Consider the following 20,912-nt stretch of genomic DNA (forward strand, 5'->3'; position numbering starts at 1 on the left):
GAGAGGGTATATGCTTGGACTTTTTTTTTTTTTTTTTTCTCAAAACCTATCCCAAACTCTGCCATTAATTGTTTCGCTCTATCCTCCGACTCGGCCACAAACGCAGTGTCACCCACAAACAACCACTGGATCATCTCCCACTTCTATTCTCACTACATGTCTCACAACATATGCATGTTGAACAACCATGGTGACTGGTGAGAAATGTAGTAACACATTTGTAAATCACAACTAACACCACAGTCGGACAAAAGAAAGAGTTGAGTAAGCGAAACTATGTATTTCAATTGCTAACTGCAATCGTCTTCAGTAGTACTACTGAAGAGGATTGCAGTTAGTAATTGAAATATATAGTTTCACTTACTCCCCTCTTTCTTTCATCCGACTGTGGTGTTAGTTGGGAACCATGGTGACATTATGCAACCCTGGTGCATTCCTACTTCACTACAAACCACTCATTCTTTCCATTCATGGTCCTCACACAAGCTCTACTACATGTGTAAAATCTTTTAACTGCCCTCAACAGACTCCCCCCAATCTTATACATCCACAACATATTTTATAATGCCTCTTACTAAACCCTGCCATATGCCTTCTCCAGGTCCATGAAAGTCTGAAAGACATCATTATACTTTGCCATAAAATTCTCACTTATCTGTCTTGTTACAACAATGGGATCCATGCACCCTCTTCCTTCCCTAAACCTATACTGCCCCTCCCCAATGACTCCCTCTGTTCCCCTCCTAATCCTTTTGGTTAACATCCTTTCATAAATCTTTGAACTGACCCCTCTAAATCTACTACATTAATGCTTGTCCCCTTTTTCCTGGTAGAGTACATGTGCTCCTCCAGTCCACCAATACAAGGTAAAAGAGTGACAAACATAGTTCCATACTACAACAAAACAACATTTCTTTTCTGAGAGACTAACCTAGGGGCTGCTGCCAAAGGCTGAGCCAACAAGTCTGGATTCTAAAGAATAAGAAAAAGTATACAACTTACTGATTCCATGTTGTTCATGATGATAGCAAGAGACTCAATGAAGCTTGGTACAGATGTTAACTTATCCTCAATCATTTCTGATGCTCTGAAATGGACAAAAATTATTAATTGTTTAACTTAAAAATTAACTGAAAAAGGACAGCTAGTATAACACTAGCAGCACTACCTCTCAAAATAGAACCTGCTACAGGGAATAACACTGAAGCAATTTAGTTAGCTACCATGGGGTTTTTGATCCTTAATACTGGCAGTATGAATGTGTATGAATATAATACATACATATACCAAAGGCTTTTTCCCCCTACACAGGGGGTAGCCAGATATAATGGATATAATGAAACACTAAAAAAGTGGGTGGGAGTGGTTTTTATGCCTTTGTTTTTTTTTTGCTACCTCCCTTATAAGAAGTAAAAAGCCTTTGGTATATGTATGTATGCATGTATTTACTAAATTAAGTGATGGTGTGAATGAGAATAGCTTAAGCTATTCTGGCAACAAGTGAAATTGAGTAAAAGGTAAAGGCGAATGAGAAATGGAGGGGCTGAAAGGTTTCAGATCTAAGAGTTGATCCTTGCCCTTCCCATCAAACACAGATTTCAGCTCAATTAAATACTTATATACAGGTCAACCCTCAATATACTCAAACCTTCAAAATTCAACCTAACCATGAGCAACTAAAGTACCAATTAGAGAAGTACCAAAAGTTTATGGTCCCAGAAAGACCTGATGTAACCATGCACACTGATAACTAAAATAAAATTAGTGATGATGACAGATGGTTATTACATCATCATCATCAATCATCATCATCATCATATCATCAATAATAATAATAATAATAATAATAATAATAAAATTAATAATAATAATAATAATAATAATAATAATAATAATAATAATAAAATAATAATAATAATAAAATATTAATAATAATAATAAAATATTAATAATAATAATAAAATAATAATAATAATAATAAAATAATAATAATAATAAAATATTAATAATAATAATAAAATATTAATAATAAAATAATAATAATAAAATAATAATAAAATAATAATAATAATAATAATGATAATAATAATAATACATATATACCAAAGGCTTTTTCCCCTTACAAGGAAGGTAGAAAAAAAAAAAAGCATAAAATCCATTCCCACCCATCACATCCCCACATACTCCACTCCTATTCACCCTCCCTCGCTCTTATCTTGGCTCCTCCTGGATGATGGGTCATCCCTGCATCTTACCCACTCCCCCGGGTCACGAGCAGTGTCGCAAGACACAGCACATCCACAGCAAGGCCACTTCATTAAATCAGCAGCTGCCCCTCTCCGTCCCCTTATGCAGAAAAATGTAATTTTCGCAGGAAAATTAATTTTTCCCTGATACAAACCTGAGGTACTCCTTACACTAGGATACTCTCGCGTAGCGCGAATATTTCTACTGCGAAATTAAAATCCTCACTCTGGGTCTGGGCAACACTTATCCTCAGTAAGGGGCCCCATTGGGGCAAGGGGGGGGGCCCTTGCCCTCCACCACAAGTCTCGCACACTATAACCATTCTCTGAGCCAGGTATGATTTAAGCACAAGGTTGTCAGGCAAGGAGAAGGAACTGTTTAGAGGGGTGGTTGAGGAGGGCCATTAAAGGTAAGGAGTACCTCAGGTTTGTATCAGGGAAAAATTAATTTTCCTGCGAAAATTACATTTGTTCCGAAGAATACAAACTCTTCGGTACTCCTTACACTAGGAGACTCGGACTTAGGAGGGAAGGAAGTTGTTATCTAGCCTGGGAAACCGCTGTAAGGAAAATCTAGTGTGCTAAGACTATGTTGACCAGACCCCTATACATTCCCCTCACTTTGAAGTGCACCCCTTTCTGTTCCCTGGAGTGGAGACAGAAAGGTTATAATCACTTTTGTACCACTGAAGGGCTTGAATTGATTCCCTTGGAATGCTTGAGAGCCCGCGGGTGAGGTAAGGGAATGTAAGAGTATGAGAAGGATTTTAGAAAGTTATCCCTGCAGTTGCCGAGCCAGAACCTGGATGAGTTGTCAGGGTCGGCTGTGTGCTCTTGAGGAGGGGTATATCATTTTCAGGACTTCTTGGGCGGCCACTATGGGGCCCAAAGATAAGTTCCCTAAAGATTCCCGCATAACTTCTTTGAGGTAAAAGGAAGTGAACGTATTCTGGCTCTTCCATATACCTGCTTGAAGAACCTGGTTGACTGACCGATTCTTACTGATGACTAGGGAGGTCCCTACTGCCCTCAGGTCATGGGCAATCTGTGTGGTTCATGTCGCAGGCTCTGCGGATGACTTCCATTGTCCAGTAAGAAATGGAATTCTTAGTGATGGGCTACCTTTAGTAGAGATGAACAACCACTTTAATTCTGGTCGAAGATGTTCGGTTCTCTTGAGGTAGGTCCGGATGGCTTGTACCGCCGAGAGGGAGATCTTCCTGGACTTCCTGAGGACGTGGAAGGAGGCGATCTCAGGAATGGTGGCTCGAACTGGGACTAACTTCCTGGAGTGGCACCATTTTGCAAAGGCGCATTTCCCTTGATAAAGGTTAGCTGAGGAAGAGCAAATAGGAGCGGACATGTCCTCAACCACTTCTCTGGGAAAACCCTTCTTTAGGAGGATCTGGACTATAGTCTGAACGCGTGAAGATTGAGTGCTGAAGGGTTCTTGTGCCAAGGCCCGTTGATGGGTGGATACAGAAGATCTGGTCTTCCCTGAAGGGCCAGAGGCTCTTCTACTGCTAGCTAGAGGGCGTCCGGAACCATGGGGCTTCGGGCCACCAAGGAGCGATCAAAGTCATCCAAAGGTAGGATGCGTGTCTTGCTCTGAGGAGTACCTTCTGGAGCAAGGGAATGGTGGGAAAGCGTAGGAGTCCAGGTTGTCCCAACTTTGCAGAAGAGCGTTTTCTCCTGCTGTCAGAGGATCCAGGAAAGGGCTGAAATATATTGGGAGTTGGTGATTCCATCTCATTGCAAAAAGGTCCACTAGAGGGGAGCCCCATTTGCTGAGGATGAAGTTCGCTACCTCTCGATAGAGGGACCATCTGTGTTGATTATCTGATTCTTCCTGCCGAGGTGGTCCGCCCAGACACTCCTCTTCCCCGGGATGTAACGGGCTTTGAGTGACACCTGGAGATTCTTGGCTAGGTTGAGGATGTCCATCATCAGAAGGCATAGTTCCTGGGAGACTGTGCCCCCCTTGCTCGTTTAGGTAGGCTACTACCAAGGAATTGTCCGACATTATGCCCACTACTTTTCCTGAGACTTGATCCTTGAAGTGACGGAGAGCCAGGAGTACTGCTTTCAACTCAAGCCAATTGATATGGGCTGTCCGCTCGACTGTGGACCAGGAACCGCTGATGTGATCGTCGTTGAGGTGGGCTCCCCAGCCCTCCTTGGAGGCATCGGAGAACAGGAGGACTTCGGGGGGAGATGGGCCGAGGGGCATCCCCATGAGAAGGTTGCATGGGCCTTCCACCAGAGAAGAGAATCCTTGACTTCTTCGGTGAGGGAGATGTGTTGTAGGGGTTCTCCCTCTTGCGGGGCCCACTGAGACTTGAGGAGCCGCTGTAGCGGTCGCATTCTTTGTCTACTCCAGGGGATTAATTTCTCTATGGAGGCCATATGGCCCAGGAGGATTTGGCATTGTGTAGCCGTCAGGAACCTGGTCGATAGTGCCTGTGCAACTAGAGATGCGAGATTCGGGATCCCCTTTCCTACTGGGAAGGATTCCATTAGGGAGGAGTCCAGGACCATACCCAGGTACGTGACTCTCTGTTCTGGTAAGAAATCTGACTTTTCCGGGTTGACTACTGTGCCCAATTTCAGGACAAAGGTTAGGACCATTCTCAGGTGTTCTTGGCATAGCTGGGCGGAATGCATCTTGGAGGTCCAGCGACACCATGAAGTTCCCTTCCCTGATAGACGCCCTTACGGACTCTGGGGTGGCCATTCGGAACTTCGTCAGGGAAAAGGAACTTGTTGAGTGGAGACAAATAGATGACTGGTCTCCACACCCCTGTTGTCTTTTCTACTAGGAATAGCCGTGAGAAGAACCCTGGGTCCGGAGTCGAGACTTCCACTAAAGTTCCTGTCTGGAGCAGAACGGAGGATTCCTCCGCTAGGGCCCGCCCGCGAGCCGAGTCCGGGTGGAAGCTGCTGACTTGGATGGGATAGAGGGAGAGGTTTGGGACAGTGGAAAAGGGAAGACAATAGCCCGTCTTAATGACTTAGTAGGTCCAGTCTTCCGCCCCGGCCTCTTCCCATGCTCTCCAGTAGAGGGAGAGGCAACCCCCTATCTTGTGCGGAGGGGCTGGCGAATTCCTAGGAGTCCTGTGGGGGAGTCCGGAGCCTCTATAATGTTTGCGTCGAGGATCTCGGAGTCCACCATATCCGGGGGAATCAGCGCGTGGGTGAGCATAAATCTCCCTGAGGAGGGGGTCACTGGGGTTCCCCGAGGATGGTGTCTCTCCTGCGGGACTCGAAGTTGGCTCAGGACGTTGAGAGACAGGAACCTGATGCTTCAGGGCTCTGCTCGCGCTTGCCAAAAAGCCTGGAGGTCGCATTCTTCCTGGGGTTGTAGTGCGGGTAAGAACTCCCACGCCGAGGCAAGGAGGCGTTCTAGCCAGGAGTTCACCGCCAGGGACAGAGCCAGTGATTGAAGGTGGGAGCTGACTTCCCTGCCAGAGAGGAGGACGTTTCGCCTGCGCAGCGACTCGGCGTCCGCCTAACCAGCTCTGGTAACCTCGCCGGGATCGAGGCTGCTCCGAGGGTTGACCCCGATGGGGTGTAGAAGCGCTTCTGGTGTTCCAATGGGACCGGAAGCCAACGCGTCTTCTCGGTCGTCCTTGTTGCGAGAGCGTCGGAGGCCTGGGCCATGGCTCTCGCCGTCTGCGTACTCCATGGAAGGTGGAGGGGAGGAGGCTGGGCTTTCTGAGAGTTGGCCGTCATGAAGATGTCAGACTCGAATGTGGCTTCCTCTGCTTTCGGGTGGCCCAGTCGATTCGCCCTCCGAACCCTCGCGAGGACGTCCGAGAAGGAAGGAGGGACCACCATCGAGGATTCCGACTGGGAAACGGGAGGGGAAAGGGAGCGTGCCCCCCCCCCCTACGGAGCTGTGGACATCGTCGTCGGCGTAGGAGGGGTCGGCACGGGCAGAGAGGAACCTCACGCTACCATCCCGGTCACTGATGGGTACAGAGGGGGGCCGAGCAAGTGGAAGATGGTCGAGGGGGGCCCTTGGGGGCGGTGACTCCTCACGAGCTTCCGTGCGGTGCACGAACCGCGCTTGAGAAGCGCGGAAAAATTCCCGTTGGGCCTCCATCTGTTCCTTCAACGTAGTGACGAGTGAACAGAGAGTGGGGAGGAGGTCCGGGGAATGTCCGGGGAATGTCCACTTGGTGAGTCCCGCCTGGGTGCGGATGGTCCGGGAGACGCCAAGGGGAGACTGCCTCCAATGGACGAAGCTGAGTCACCCACGACGAACGCGCGCGTGGGCACATCTCGGGCTTCCTGCCCACCGGGCATAGAAAGGGTTCCGGCGATGACCCGGCTCGTCTGACGACGGGTGGAAGGTGGATGTGGGGGACCACCTGAGGAGAAGAGGCCGACGCGCTCCGAATCTCCGAACTCGGCTCCTTTGTCCGTGGGGGGGCGGAGCCGCCGGACGCATCCGGGAAAAATCTCGTACCCGGGGGGGGGGGGGGGGGGGGGGTTCGCGGGGGCGGCTATGTACAACCATTCCGTTTACTACGCTTAGGAGGGGGGAGACAACTGTCCGCGTCCTCCGCCGACGTAGCATCCGGTCAGCGAGAAATACCGCGTCTGCAACCTCGTCCCTGATCTCTGTCCCTGTGAGCAAAGGGCATGGAAGGTCACCGTTGATCACCCGGCTCTTTGTGCGTACTGCGGGATTCCTGAGTAGAAGAGACTAAGGGGCTCTTTGCCCCCCCCCCCCCCCTTTGTCCGTGCCGGCGTCGAGTTTCGGGGGCAGCCGCAAGCGACCACATCCGGGAAAAATGTCATACAGGAACGGTAGCTAGCGGTGGTGTTGACGCGCATGTCCGGCTACGCTAACCGTCCTGGTTTGAAGGAAGAGGACAACTTGGCCTGAGAATGACTCGAAGTGGCGTTGTACCACCGTCCTGGCGACTGTTGAGTTTCTGGGATGGGCGAGGGCAAGCCGCAAGCGACCACATCCGGGAAAAGCTCGTACAGGAACGGTAGCTAGAGGTGGCCTTAGGCGCATGTCCATCTACGCTAACCGTCCAAGTTTAAAGGAATAAAGGACAACTTGGCTTCCTGTCTACTACGCCGTGGAGGAGGGAGAGAATGCTCGTCTCCTCCGAAGCCGTAGGCCGCCTTCCCATGTTTTTGGGGGGGTGAAGAGGGAAGCCATTTTCTATGCGTGCGCACCTTTCCCTTTATCTCCCTGCGGCGAAACCACAACAATACTGGAACCAGATTCCATACAGGAACGGTAGCTAGCGGTGGCGTTGACGCGCATGTCCGGCTACGCTAACCGTCCTGGTTTGAAGGAAGAGGACAACTTGGCCTGAGAATGACTCGAAGTGGCGTTGTACCACCGTCCTGGCGACTGTTGAGTTTCTGGGATGGGCGAGGGCAAGCCGCAAGCGACCACATCCGGGAAAAGCTCGTACAGGAACGGTAGCTAGAGGTGGCCTTAGGCGCATGTCCATCTACGCTAACCGTCCAAGTTTAAAGGAATAAAGGACAACTTGGCTTCCTGTCTACTACGCCGTGGAGGAGGGAGAGAATGCTCGTCTCCTCCGAAGCCGTAGGCCGCCTTCCCATGTTTTTGGGGGGGTGAAGAGGGAAGCCATTTTCTATGCGTGCGCACCTTTCCCTTTATCTCCCTGCGGCGAAACCACAACAATACTGGAACCAGATTCCATACTTACAGTGAAGGGTAGGATACCCGGTGGCGGTTAAGGGAATAATACAGGGAATGGAGAAGCACTTAATAATGCCAGGACACAGGATGGCGTAGGGAAAACCCCGATGAAATTGAAGGACGACGAACTCCTTAGCGTCCTTAGAGTGAGCTGGCGACAATCGAAGCGGATTGCTTGATTTTCGGCACCGACGTAAACAGTGACTTGGATGCCACGCCAATAAAGGAATTTGACTGAGAATCGGCCCATTAAGGGGGAAACCGAAAAAAAAAACTAAACATGCAGTAGAGAGATGTTAACGCGGTCACTACTGCGAAGAGAATGATTATAGTGTGCGAGACTTGTGGTGGAGGGCAAGGGCCCCCCCCCTTGCCCCAATGGGGCCCCTTACTGAGGATAAGTGTTGCCCAGACCCAGAGTGAGGATTTTAATTTCGCAGTAGAAATATTCGCGCTACGCGAGAGTATCCTAGTGTAAGGAGTACCGAAGAGTTTGTATTCTTCGGAACAAAGAGAAGATGGGGAGAAATCCCTTTAGGCTGCATCAATTTATTTTTTCACATATACTCCTTCACCTCCCCTCCCCCACCCACTCCCCCTCATGCATCACAGCATCATCCATACACAACCATTCTCCATTCACTCCTATCTTGTCTTCTCCTGTCCTTCTTCAACAGACATTCCCCTCTTTCCCAATGCCCCTTTTACCCCCATCCATCCATCTCATCCTTGGTCAACCCCTCATCTTCACTCCTACCTCTGCCTTCCACACCTCTTTTACTAATATTTCTTCACTCATTCTTTCCATGTGTCCAAACCATCCCAATACTCTTTCATCAACCTTATCTCCCAACTCCTTTTCCACCCCTGTTTTCATCCTCACCTCCTCATTTCTCACTCTATCCAGCCTAGTAACCCCTATCATATTTCTCAGTCACCTCGTCTCAAACACATTCAAAGTCCTCCTCTCTTATGTTCCATGTTTCATTCCTTTGTACAATCTCCTCTTGGCATCTACTCCTAAATGTCTATTTCTCATTACACTTTTTAATCCCCCAAGGCATTTACTTGCTTCTCTAAATCTACATTATACCTCCACTCTTTCATTTCCTGCCACATTCACACCTATCTAAAACTATCCACTTCCTCCAATAGCTCTCCTTTAATACTCACTTCCAGTCTGCTGCCACTTTCTCCCCTTGTACATCTCATCACCTTACTTTTACCCACATTTATCTTCAACTTCCTTCTTCCACATACCTTCCCATACTCTGCCACTAACTTCCTCAATCCATCCTCTGATCCTGATATAAGTGCAGTGTCATCAGCAAACAACAACTGGCTTATTTCCCACTTTTCTCCATTTTCTTTAACCATCTCCAATTCCCAACCCATTATCATTTCATTTACTTCTTGCACCACACCATCCATGTATAAATTGAACAGCCAAAGGAACATAACACATCCCTGGCAAAATCCCACTTTTACCTCAAACCACTCCCTCCATTTCTGATTCTAACATAAGCTCTACTACTCTCATAAAAAATATTGACTGCTCTTAACAGCTTTCCTCTGATCCCATATATCTATAATACCTCCCACAGTGCCTTCCTGTCTACCATGTCATAACCCTTTTCCAAATCCATAAGGGCCCAAAAATCATCCTTACCTTTTCCTATATCTTTTTCACATTTCTGTCTTACCACAAAAATCTGATCCACACAACCCCTACCTGTCCTAAAACCACACATTTCCTCACCAATTACTCCCTCTGTTCCTCTCCTAATCCTCTCAATCAAAACCCTCCCATATGCCTTCCCAACTAGACTTAACAAACTGATCCCTCTAAAACTACTGCACTCACATTTGTCTCCTTTTCCCTTGTAAGGTGAAACTATACAGGCACTCCTCTGGCACTCTACCCTCTCTCCAGCAAACATTAAATAACCTCACCAGCCAATCCACCATCATTGTACCTCCTTTTTTTAGACATTCTGCATGACACCCATCTAACCCAGGTGCCTTTCCTGCTCTCATCATCTTAACAACAGCTTTCACCTCATCTTTTCTTATTTCTCCTCCATTTTTTGCACTCATCACTCATTTTCTTAGCACTACCCACTGCAACTACCTTTCCCTCCCTATCCTCCTTAGCAACTCCCTGAAATACTCTGCCCATCTTCCTCTTAATAATAATGAATAAATTAATCAAACTGGGAAACTTACTGGAAGAATGCATGATGACTTGCACTGAGCACCTGAGAAAACATAGTCTGCACCTGTTCAGCAGACAAATAGAGATGACATGCTCCTGCTAGAAGACCATAACCTTTTACAGCAATGCTCATCTTTGACGTACTTCTACCTTGTTCCAGGAGTCTGTTGTATTGCTGGACCAAGTACTGTCCATTGTGAAAAAAATACATGTTTATATGAATAATTTACAATATATGCACAGAATAATTCATCATGTAATATCACTACTTTATAACACCTGGACTTAGAATTAACCTCACATGTTACTGACCTGACAATCAGAATCAGAGTACTTTCTCTGTATATCTTTTATGTACCAAAGGACCTTTCCCCTACAGTTAGGTATAAACACACACACTAAAATTATGAAACACAGTAGATGACATCTACCATACACCTGCAGTTATGTATGAGCTTGTGGTTTTCTTTCCTCTCCTCTACCATCAGGCCCTGAAGTCTTGATACTTTTTCCATTAACCCCTTCCATACGGTGCCGCACACGTAGGCGTCATGGACTTAGATCTCGGTGGCAGCAGCCAATGCCAGCCGTACGACGTGTCGTAATAATACTCGCATCATAAAATATAGTCACCGCTTATATCGATCGTTCTCTCTTCACCCGTGAATTTTGATAACCATAGAAAATGCGATTACAAAAGAATTAGAAAGAATGTCATTATGGAGGGGCGACTACAATAAATATAATCAAGACGCTGATATGGCAGTCTCGCAAATACACTCGCTCCCCATGACGCCTACGTGTGCGGCACCGTATGGAAGGGGTTAAACAGCACCATTAACTAAAGTGAAGCAATGCAATATTTGTCACTTACAATCTTCCATGTATATCTTCCTCTTAGGCTAAAACAAACCACTTTAGGGTAAAGGTTTACCTTAAACACCTTTGCTCCTGATGCAACCTTCCCCTCTGCCTGAAGTTGCAGCACATTAGCAATGACTTCCACAAAGGTGTCCATTGCTATTATTCCAGCTTTGTGGTCATCTCGGTTGTGAGAAGAGGACCAGAACAAAAGCCACTTGAAAAGGCTTTCATAATTATTGTACAAGTGCTCGGAGAACTTGGGTCCATGTTTGCTAATTATCTCCAGGGCAGCTGGTGGGCAGGGGATTAGGTATGCTTCAGTTTCTGAATGACATGAGGGGGAAAGGCAGGGGTGGGTGGAAAATGGATCACAGGGAGGAGAAGGTCAGAGAAGTTATAGAATGTGTGTTACATCCCCAGAAACCTAACAATCAATGTGCCTTGCCAAGCAAGGCATACATACATACTGTACATACCAAAGACCTTTTCCCTTTATATGGGGTGAACCAGTCAAGGCACACACCCACCTTCATCCACCCTACACCCATTTGTTGTCCATTCTCTTAGATCCTTGTCAATGAAGGGTTATCCCTGCCCCCCACCCAATACTCAGGTCAGAGGCAATGCAGCATGACATAGCACCTCCACAACAGGGACCAACAGCTGAAGCTGATTTATTCCACTGCCCCTGATCTCTTTTGCATAAGACCCAATAACTCCAGGAACCCAGGAACAGACCCTTGGCAGGACCATAAATAAATAGATAAATAAATAAACACTATACTACTCACAAATATACCTAGAGCTGTGATAATGGCATTCCAGTATTCCTGATTTTTTTTTAATTTTCTTAATTTTCCTGATCCTAAATCTTTAAAGTTAAAATTGATAAGATTGTTTTTCTTACTTCTCACACAAGCTCTCCAATAAGTTTGGAAATGTTTACATAAAACAGAACTATAAACAGGTGCAAATTCAACTAATCTTGATTGGGTTTCAGTTAGAATGCTATGACTTGCACTGGTTTGGTGATTATAATATCCTAGCTCTGTGTGTAACAAACAAGTATAAAGTGCTAATATTTATCTTAATCCATTCAATCTCGAATTTTCTTGTCTGATCTACATCACTAAATACACCAGAATCCAACTCCTACATCCCTAAAAGAGTGGTACAGGGGGAGACAGGTAGAGAGAACACAAATGGTGCTGGTGGACAGATGCTAATGAAAGAGAAGGTGGTAAGGGGGAAGAAGGACAGAGAATTTCAGAGATTTGCTGAATGTAGAGGAGGACAGGGAAGGTTTGACTGTAGCCATGGGAGATGCCATAAACACAAGAGTGATGGGAAAGGAGAATGATGGTGTTGCTGGAAAAAAGGAGATGCAAACAGCAACTGTGTCAATAAAAAACAACTACTTGTAAAACTAATATTTCTCACCTCTTTGTGCCTCCCTTCGAGGTAAATTCAGTTCTGAATTCAGAACCTTGTGAATGTGTGGGTAAAGCTGATTATAAAACTGAGGTTCATCTGCCATGCCTTCTGGGAAATAATGAAGGTAAAAACAGATACCCTGAAGGGCTCCAGCCAATGCTGTCAGGTCTGGGTTGCTGCCAGCACTTGTCTGTCATGGTGTACAATAATGGAACCATTACAAAAGGACAATAATAATAACAATGTTATTATGTACTTATGTTATTATGTATTATAATAATGTTATTATGTACTTATGTTATTATGTATTATAACAATGTTATTATGTACTTATGATGACTATAATTTATGATACAAAATTAGAGAATAGGAGATGGGACACAATAAGTGCTGCTCCTTTCCTGTAAACTACAGTTTGGTAATTATACACACACTAACACAGCAAAGAGCCAGACATAATCAGCTCCTTGAATTACCTTTGCCCAACTGGAAAAAGTAACCATGTTACAACTGAAATTCAGCTGGAGGATGAGGAAAACGAGCCAATAAATGAATCACACAGGCAAGGGAGACTCAGTTTTAGGAAAGCAGATTACTCAGGGTTGAGAAAATTCTTTGAAGAAACAAACTAGGAGGCATTCATGAATACCATAGGAATAAGGAGGAAATGGGAAATCTTTCTGGACATTTAAAACCTAGGAGTGAATAAACATGTGCCAAAGACTAGAGAAGGGAAAAAGCAAAAACAGGATTAGTTTAACAAAAAGTGTGAAACTGCAAAAAAGGCCAGGGATGCGGCTTGGGGAAAATGGAGAAAGAAAGAAAAACAATAAAACAAAAGAAGCTTACAAACAAGCTAGGAATGACTATATCAGAATTCACAGGGAGGAAAAAAAAATGAAAGAGATGTGGTAGGTCAATGCAAAGATGAACCAAAACTGTTTTACAAGTTCATAAATGGTAAAGAAACAGGGAAGAAATCACACAGTTAATAGTAGATGGTGAGGTCTTTGAAGAGGCCTCAGCTCGGGCAGAAATAATGAAGGTTTCCGATCAGTCTTCACAAATGAGTGCAACTTTTTGGAGAGCAAGGAGAGCAAAAGAACCAGGTTTAGCAGATATAAATGTAGAAGTCTCCTGGGATCATTGGATATGACAGCCTCAGGACCTGACAAGGTCTCAAACTGGATATTTAAAGAATGTTGGGAACAACTAGTAGACAAGATCCACAGTCTTATTACATGTTCATTGAAAGAAGGCCAATTCACAAAAGTGCAAACAAGAAAATTAACCAGCACAATAGTGAAATTATATGAAAGGATTGTGAAAAATCAATGGGTCAAACATCTTGATAAGATGAACATTCTGACAGTCAGTCAGTCTGGCTTCAGATCCGGAAGGTCACGTGGGTCGAACCTTTCAAGCTTTTACTTGAGAGTGACTGATGTGCTGCAAGAGAGAGATGGGTGGACTGCATATACCTGGACCTAGAGAAGGCATTTGATAAAGTACCTCACAGTCGCTTTATGTGGAAATTGAAGCATGTTGGAGGACTGAGAGGCAAACTATTAGAATGGATTAAAGACCTTCTGAAGGAATGATACATGAGGACAGTAGTTAAGGACAAGATCCCAAGCTGGAGAGCAGTAACGAGCCAAGTTCCATGAGGTTCTGTGCTTGCACCAATGATGTTTCTTGTCCATGTTAATAACATGATGGAGGTAACAACATGTTTGCAGATGATGCAAAAATTACGAGAAGAGTGAAAAATAAAGAAGACAGTAGAATATTGCAAAAAGAACTAGATACTATTTTTACATGAAGCCATGAATGGGAAATGAGGTTCAATACCAAAAATCCAAAGTACTGGAAATGGGCAATAGTGGCAAAAGGCCATCCTTAACCCCTTGAATACAACGATGCCTACATAGATGTCATGAGGTTTGAGTGAGTATGTGAGGATGCCAGCATTGGCTTCCTGATTATATTTATTTTGTAATTGTAGCTGAGTGACCCCATATTCTGTACATAGGCTTGATCTCATTTTCTGTGGTTACAAACATTCTGGGTAAAAGAGAATGAGTATAACAGCTGTAACTTTATATTTTGTAATGCGTGTACTGTGATGCATCATCATACATCAAGTGTCAGTAGTATGGTCCCCACACATGGTGAAGGATATAAACAAGATTGAGAGCATACAAAAGGCAGCAACCAAACTGGTCCCCAGCCTGGCAGATAAACCATATGAGGAGAGACTAAAAGCACAGGGTCTACCAACTTTGAAAGATCAAAGAGAAAGAGGTGACAAGATTAGAGTGTTCAGGTCACTAAAGGGGATAAATTGCATTGATAGAAGAGATCTCCTGATTAAAGATGGGAAGGGTTTAAGAGGTCATGGAAATAAATTGATAAAGACCACATGTTGAAAGGATGTGAAGAAAAACAGTTTTCTATATAGATTTATAAATGTGGAATAGCTTAGGTGATATAACCCAAGCTCAAATAATACATAAGTACAAATCTAAATATGATAACTGGAAATCAAAGATATAGATTAAGTTGGAACCATACATGAATTAGAGTCTAGGTATGTTTGAAAATTAAAGAATAGGAAACAGGAACCATATTTGTATTTGAGTCTAGGTATGTTAGAAAATTAGACAATAGGAGACAGGACCCAATGAGCATTGCTCTTTTCCTGTATACTACAATTAGGTAAATACACACGAATTTGAGTCTAAGTATGATATACTGGAGAATAGGAGATGGGAGCCAATGAGCATTGCTCCTTTCTTGTATACTTAATAGGGTAAATACACACACACATATATATGAAAGGAAGGAGGGGGAGGGGGAGAGGGAGGGAGAGGAAGAGGAATAAAGGGAGAGAGAGAAACTTGCCTGCTTAATCAAATGCTCCTTGAGGACCTTCAATATCAGCGAGGCATGAGGTGCAGCCTCCTGTGGATAGCAGCGGCATAGAACTCCTAATATGCGCAACTGCTGCTGAAGAACTACCACAATGAAGAAAAAAAAAATCAGTAAGTAGATAGTGTGCACACAATTTACTTCAAAAAGCATTAAACAAAAATTATCCACACACTCTAGAACTCACATAAATCTATACATAGATGTATATATCAATGTACAGACTGACCCAGAATATTTGTGCTCAAAAGTTTTTGACCGATTGGTTTGGTTTAACATCACAAACTCCCCCCACCCCCATGAGGAGGCTAGGATGGTGCCCCTTACAGAGAACTTTGTAGCCTAGAATTTAACTATACCCTTAGTTAAACTTGCTGGTGGCAGGGTTTGAGTTTGATGGTTTACTCACATCAATTACTGAAATGCATGTAACAAATAATTTTGTTGCATAGGGTAGGTGAAAAAAAATTCAATCACATCATGTGCAGAGGACTTGACAATAATAACCCAGTAGAGCAAATATAAATTGGCAGTAAAGAACAACCAAGCACTTGTACAAACTTCCACACACACTCTGACCACCAACTTCTATACTTCAACAAATTCACCCAGAAATCAACGTAGCAGAGAAATTACATCCAAAGACAAGCAAGATCTGCACTGACACACTTATGAGGCAATCACTCCACACTTGAACAGTACCAACACAGATTCAGCCTGGTCAAAGACACAAATTGCCTGTGATGCAATCACCACACATAAGACACAGAACACATTATACTTCACTGTCCTGCACCCACTCATTCCCGGCAGCCAATCAAACTCTTTCAACCAAATGACCTATGAGGTGAACTGAAGACTGTGGTTAGTTTTCTGGGGGCTCCAATTTTCCTGAAAGAGTGAGCTACAGCAAAGGATTGATTGGCTGTTGCCAGACTCTGTTAACTCTATCTGCACCACCCTCTTGGTATTGATGGCATTACAGCTTACTTCAATGAACACTTTCTGCATTTGGCAACATTTTCCTTTTACTCTAGCTGCCATGAAAATATCTTATGCAACTCCGTGATAACACCTTGGTAACAAAGGAAGCATAAGAAAAAGGAAAAGAAAAGAAAAAAATCTCACCTGTCGAGGTTTTGTTGCTCTTGGCGTCAATGAAAACACGCTCCACAAACTGACTGAGACCCAACTGTTGAACATCAATACTAGCATGACATGACAGCAAAAGATCAATTAATGTATCAAGAGCAGCTGCTCGAACCTTTGCTGATTTGTCTGTATAGTAGAGCAGGCTGCAGAATTTCTGAAAATTCAAAGTGTAACTGTAAGCTTCACTCAAGAATCAACATCTGATTATAATTACATTAACTGTAAGACTATAATTTTCATATTTGAAAACCAGTTTCTTTAAGACTACTACACAGTAAATGTACCAAATACTCTCCCCTCTTCATAAGAGAGGTGATCATGTCTTAGCATACCACCTCTTTTTTTTTCCAGTTTCACATCATAAATTCCCCTCTCTTTACAAAGGAATATTTGGAGCATGATCATAAACAAATAAAATCCATGCAACCACTCCTACCATCTCAAGACTTTGGGGATAAAGGGTTGCCCTGTCCCCCACTATACTGCTGCGTCAAAAACAATGCAGTAAAGGCACCATACCTGATTGACATATTCCAACTGTAGTCTTACTATGGCCAAGTAAACCCCCGTGATAAATATCTCCATCCATATGAATAAAGGTATACCAGATCACCCCATGAAGTTTGTTAGCTATACTGATTTTGTTGGATTAAAGTTTAGAAAATGAAAGCCTGCTGTCATCTTTTCCACCTACTGGTTTCTGAATTTCAGATTTTAGGTAATAACTCCATTGCTCTTCTGCCCCTAACCTTCCAATCCCTATGCATTTCGACTTGTCTATGAAAGCACTGCATCCATTTCTCAGTCCATTGTTCCATTTCTCTAAAGACTGTTTGCAGTTTCTGGCACTCAAATTTCAACAACATTTCTCATTAATACCTTGGTATCATCATACAGATATAATTATCTACCATGTTTAATTACTTCAGACATATAAGTGATAAAGGTAAACAATATTGATCCAATAACAGACTCCTGAGAGTCCACTAGTGGTCTCCCTATATCATGAAGCCACTCTATTTGCAATAACCATATGGGAATGATTTTTTTTCATATGCCTTGCGTAAAAAAAAAAAAAATATATATATATAAAGATTTGGGGGAAGTGCTCCTTGGAGGCTACATTATTCAATTCTATTGTAAGTCTACCTAAATACAAAGGGCTTCTTCCCCCTTATAAAGCATGTAGCCAAGTCAAAGGCATGCACCTACTGTCACCCATTCCATTCTCATCTACCGTCCTTGTTACCTTTTCATCTTAGCTCCTAAAGGGTGACGGGTCATCCCTGTCTCCTGCCCACCACCCAGGTCATAGGTAAATGCAGCAAGACACAATACATCCACAGCAAGGCTGCTTCATTTAATTGGCAACTCCCGCTCTACCCCTTCATGCAGAAAATTATTACGAGTAGTCACTCTTACATGTAATTCTTGTATACTTACTCTGATTTCTTCTGCATACTTGTTGATCCTCTGTGCATCTTTGTTTATTAGGGTCTTCAATATATCTAGAATTGCCTTCTTGCAATCTCCAAATTCTTGATTTTTACTCAAATTTCTCCCAATAATTAGGATTCCCTTTTCACCCATTAATAAACTCAAACACAAATCTGAAAAAAAAAATGCTTCCACATTATTTGATAATCAATTCATGGAAATGAATAAAAAGGAACAAAAATCTATCCATTTATATTGATCACATCAATTTCTTGCTAGGTATGTTAAATTGGAGAGTAGGAGGTGGGACCCCACATGTGTTGTTCCTTTTCTGTATAATTAGGTAAACACACGTGACAATTGATGTATATTTCTTACCACTGTATATTTGCTTCATTATATAAAAAAAATGGTAGTAAACCAAATATTATGGTTATCTGATACACTGTATAATAAAAATAAAAATTACTATAACCTCTTTATTAAAATATTTTTCTCATAGATAGTAGCTATCTTCCAATGATACTTTTTTTATGTCAATGTACCCATGCAATAGCATTAATTATATATCTTGTAAAGGGTCTAAAATATCTGCTTTTAACTGTGTTCACTTTGAAATGGGGACCAAATAAGTTTCTTTACTCAGACAAGCTGTATATTGTTGAGCTGGCTACATAGAAAGTGGATGACCGACAATATCCCCATTAACTAAGAGAATACATACGTGGGCAAGTCACTTCACTTACACACCATATTTCCAGAAAAACACCAATAGAGATGCCCTTCCTATTACAAACAGCTCTTGGCAAGATCAGTAACTTGTTCCAGTCATAATTTCTATGGGTATCCCCTCTGTTTCATAGAGCAAGGATTCTCTCATGTGGATAGATCCTTGTGAGTGGAATCAATAGAGGGAAGTATGTCATGTGTCTAAATAGCTGAAGCTGACATTCTCAAATTATGCTGGGAAAATGACATGACTGAACCTCAAGTAGTCACTGGCCTTATACAATGCCGTACCAGTGATATTCTATACAAAAAGTAATATTAGGTTACACAATATGTGTGGTTTGGTTATAACCAGTTAGGTTCAGTAGTACCCTAACCCTCAGGGCTATTTCCAGACAGGCTTTAAAAGGATGAGGAATTTGTTGGGGAAGCAGAGCGCCTATGACCATCATCATCATATCTTAGACCCTTGCTGATTAACATTTTTGGATAATAAGTTCCTAATTAAAGGTATGTCCTGAGTTAAATTTGTTTCATTTGTGCTGGATGAAAAAATTGCACGATCTGACGATGATTACAAATTTTATTATACACATTTCAAACTGTTACTATCCAGTCCACTTCGTCCAAATGTTATCTGAAGAGTGAAGACTGAAGTGGTTGCTAAGCATTGCGCAATGTATTGCAACTGCAGAACCACCTCCTAATCTCCCAAGTATAATATTTGGACTCATAATAAAATGGTCACAACAACTATATGCAGAAATACAGCTGTCAGAGTGTATGAAATGTTATATTTGTAAATATCCTGTTCAAAACATGTTTGTTTACATTCATGCGAGTGGGATGTACTCGTACACGCTTGTCTGAATATGATAATAATTACCAAATTCGAGTGGTGTCATGTCCGTGCATATTTCCTGGAAGATATCTACTACAATATCCTTAGCTCCGAGAGGATCTGGCTTGCTGGAACCAGATGTAGTATTTTGTATTTTGGAGAGGAGTTTCTCCACTTCCTCCACAACGCCCGCCATAACTTCGACTAAGGTTTACATAGCAGTTTCGAGCTTTCGAAGAGTGGTTCGAATGCAAGATTGTTTACGTTTTCTGTGACAGTTCGAAGCTTGTATTCTTATTTTCAATATAATGGATTTAGAATTTTAGATCACCTGTGAAACTAATCTGAAGGAAAACCTACTGCATGCTTTAAGGCATGTTTAGTTTCATTTACATGGTCAATTAAGTCTGAAAAAATAAACACATATGACATATTAGTGATATACTTAGGTTATTTTGACATACGTTGTTGAATGCAACAAGTAATTCTTATTACAAAAATTCTTGATGATATTTTCAATACTTCGTATAGTATTTCTTTTTTTTCTGTGTTATTGACAGTGATTTTTTTTAGGAACATCTCTACGGACCAGTTTGGAGACCATTTTCCTATCAGAAAAGACTGACCATTTTCATATTCTATTCTGCTACCCCCTTCAAATATTTTCATTTTCACCTCTTGGATGCGATGTTGTCTCCAAATATAGAGGTGCTGGGGCTTGTTTTCCGAATTCCAGGCATGCCCTCCAGTACAGGGTATTGAGACCGACAGAGATTGACGACTGAGATGATGATATGAATATATGTATGTATATATGTATATATATATATATATATATATATATATTATATATATATATATATATATATATATATATATATATATATATATATATATATATATATATCTGTGTGTGTGTGTGTGTGTGTGTATTTACCTAGTTGTATTTTACGGGAAGGGGAGCTATGCTCGTGGGGTCCGGTCTTCATATCTCATTTTATCTAAACTATTTTTAAATTCATGTATTGTTTTTGCACACACCACTTTCTCATCTAACTTGGTCCACCTGTTTATTACTCTGTGATAAAAGCTGTTCTTTTTCAAATCTCTTCTATAGCTGTCTTTTTTTATTTTCTTTCCGTGTCCTCTTGTATTTCTGTTATCCCATTTTATCAGATTCTCTCTATCAGTAATTTCTATGCCTTTCATGATTCTGTAAATAGCTATCAAATCTCCTCTCTCTCTTCTTTGCTCTAGTGTCTGTAGTTCAAGTTTTTCTAGTCTCTCTTCATATGATAGTTTTGAGAGTGTTGGTGCCAGTTTTGTAATTGCTCTTTGTATTCTTTCAAGTTTTTTTTATACATTTTT

At 42.7% G+C, this 20,912-nt stretch overlaps 1 protein-coding gene across 1 annotated transcript in view; it reads right to left on the reverse strand.

The window, feature by feature from the left end:
• Positions 1–19,737, reverse strand: part of LOC143020906 (DNA-dependent protein kinase catalytic subunit-like) — a 98,861-nt gene extending 79,124 nt beyond the window's left edge. The window contains exons 1-8 of the mRNA XM_076177812.1: positions 19,590–19,737; positions 17,981–18,147; positions 16,514–16,691; positions 15,359–15,471; positions 12,461–12,644; positions 11,091–11,311; positions 10,168–10,343; positions 1,003–1,087 (exon numbers count right to left, since the gene is read on the reverse strand). Coding sequence (XP_076033927.1) covers positions 1,003–1,087; positions 10,168–10,343; positions 11,091–11,311; positions 12,461–12,644; positions 15,359–15,471; positions 16,514–16,691; positions 17,981–18,147; positions 19,590–19,608 — 1,143 coding nt within the window. The 5' untranslated portion in view covers positions 19,609–19,737. The remainder of the gene's footprint in view (positions 1–1,002; positions 1,088–10,167; positions 10,344–11,090; positions 11,312–12,460; positions 12,645–15,358; positions 15,472–16,513; positions 16,692–17,980; positions 18,148–19,589) is intronic.
• Positions 19,738–20,912: the final 1,175 nt, after the last annotated feature.

Source organism: Oratosquilla oratoria, chromosome 41 (assembly GCF_046742065.1).
Source record: "Oratosquilla oratoria isolate Oo_2021 chromosome 41, ASM4674206v1, whole genome shotgun sequence".
Lineage (NCBI taxonomy): Eukaryota > Metazoa > Arthropoda > Malacostraca > Stomatopoda > Squillidae > Oratosquilla > Oratosquilla oratoria.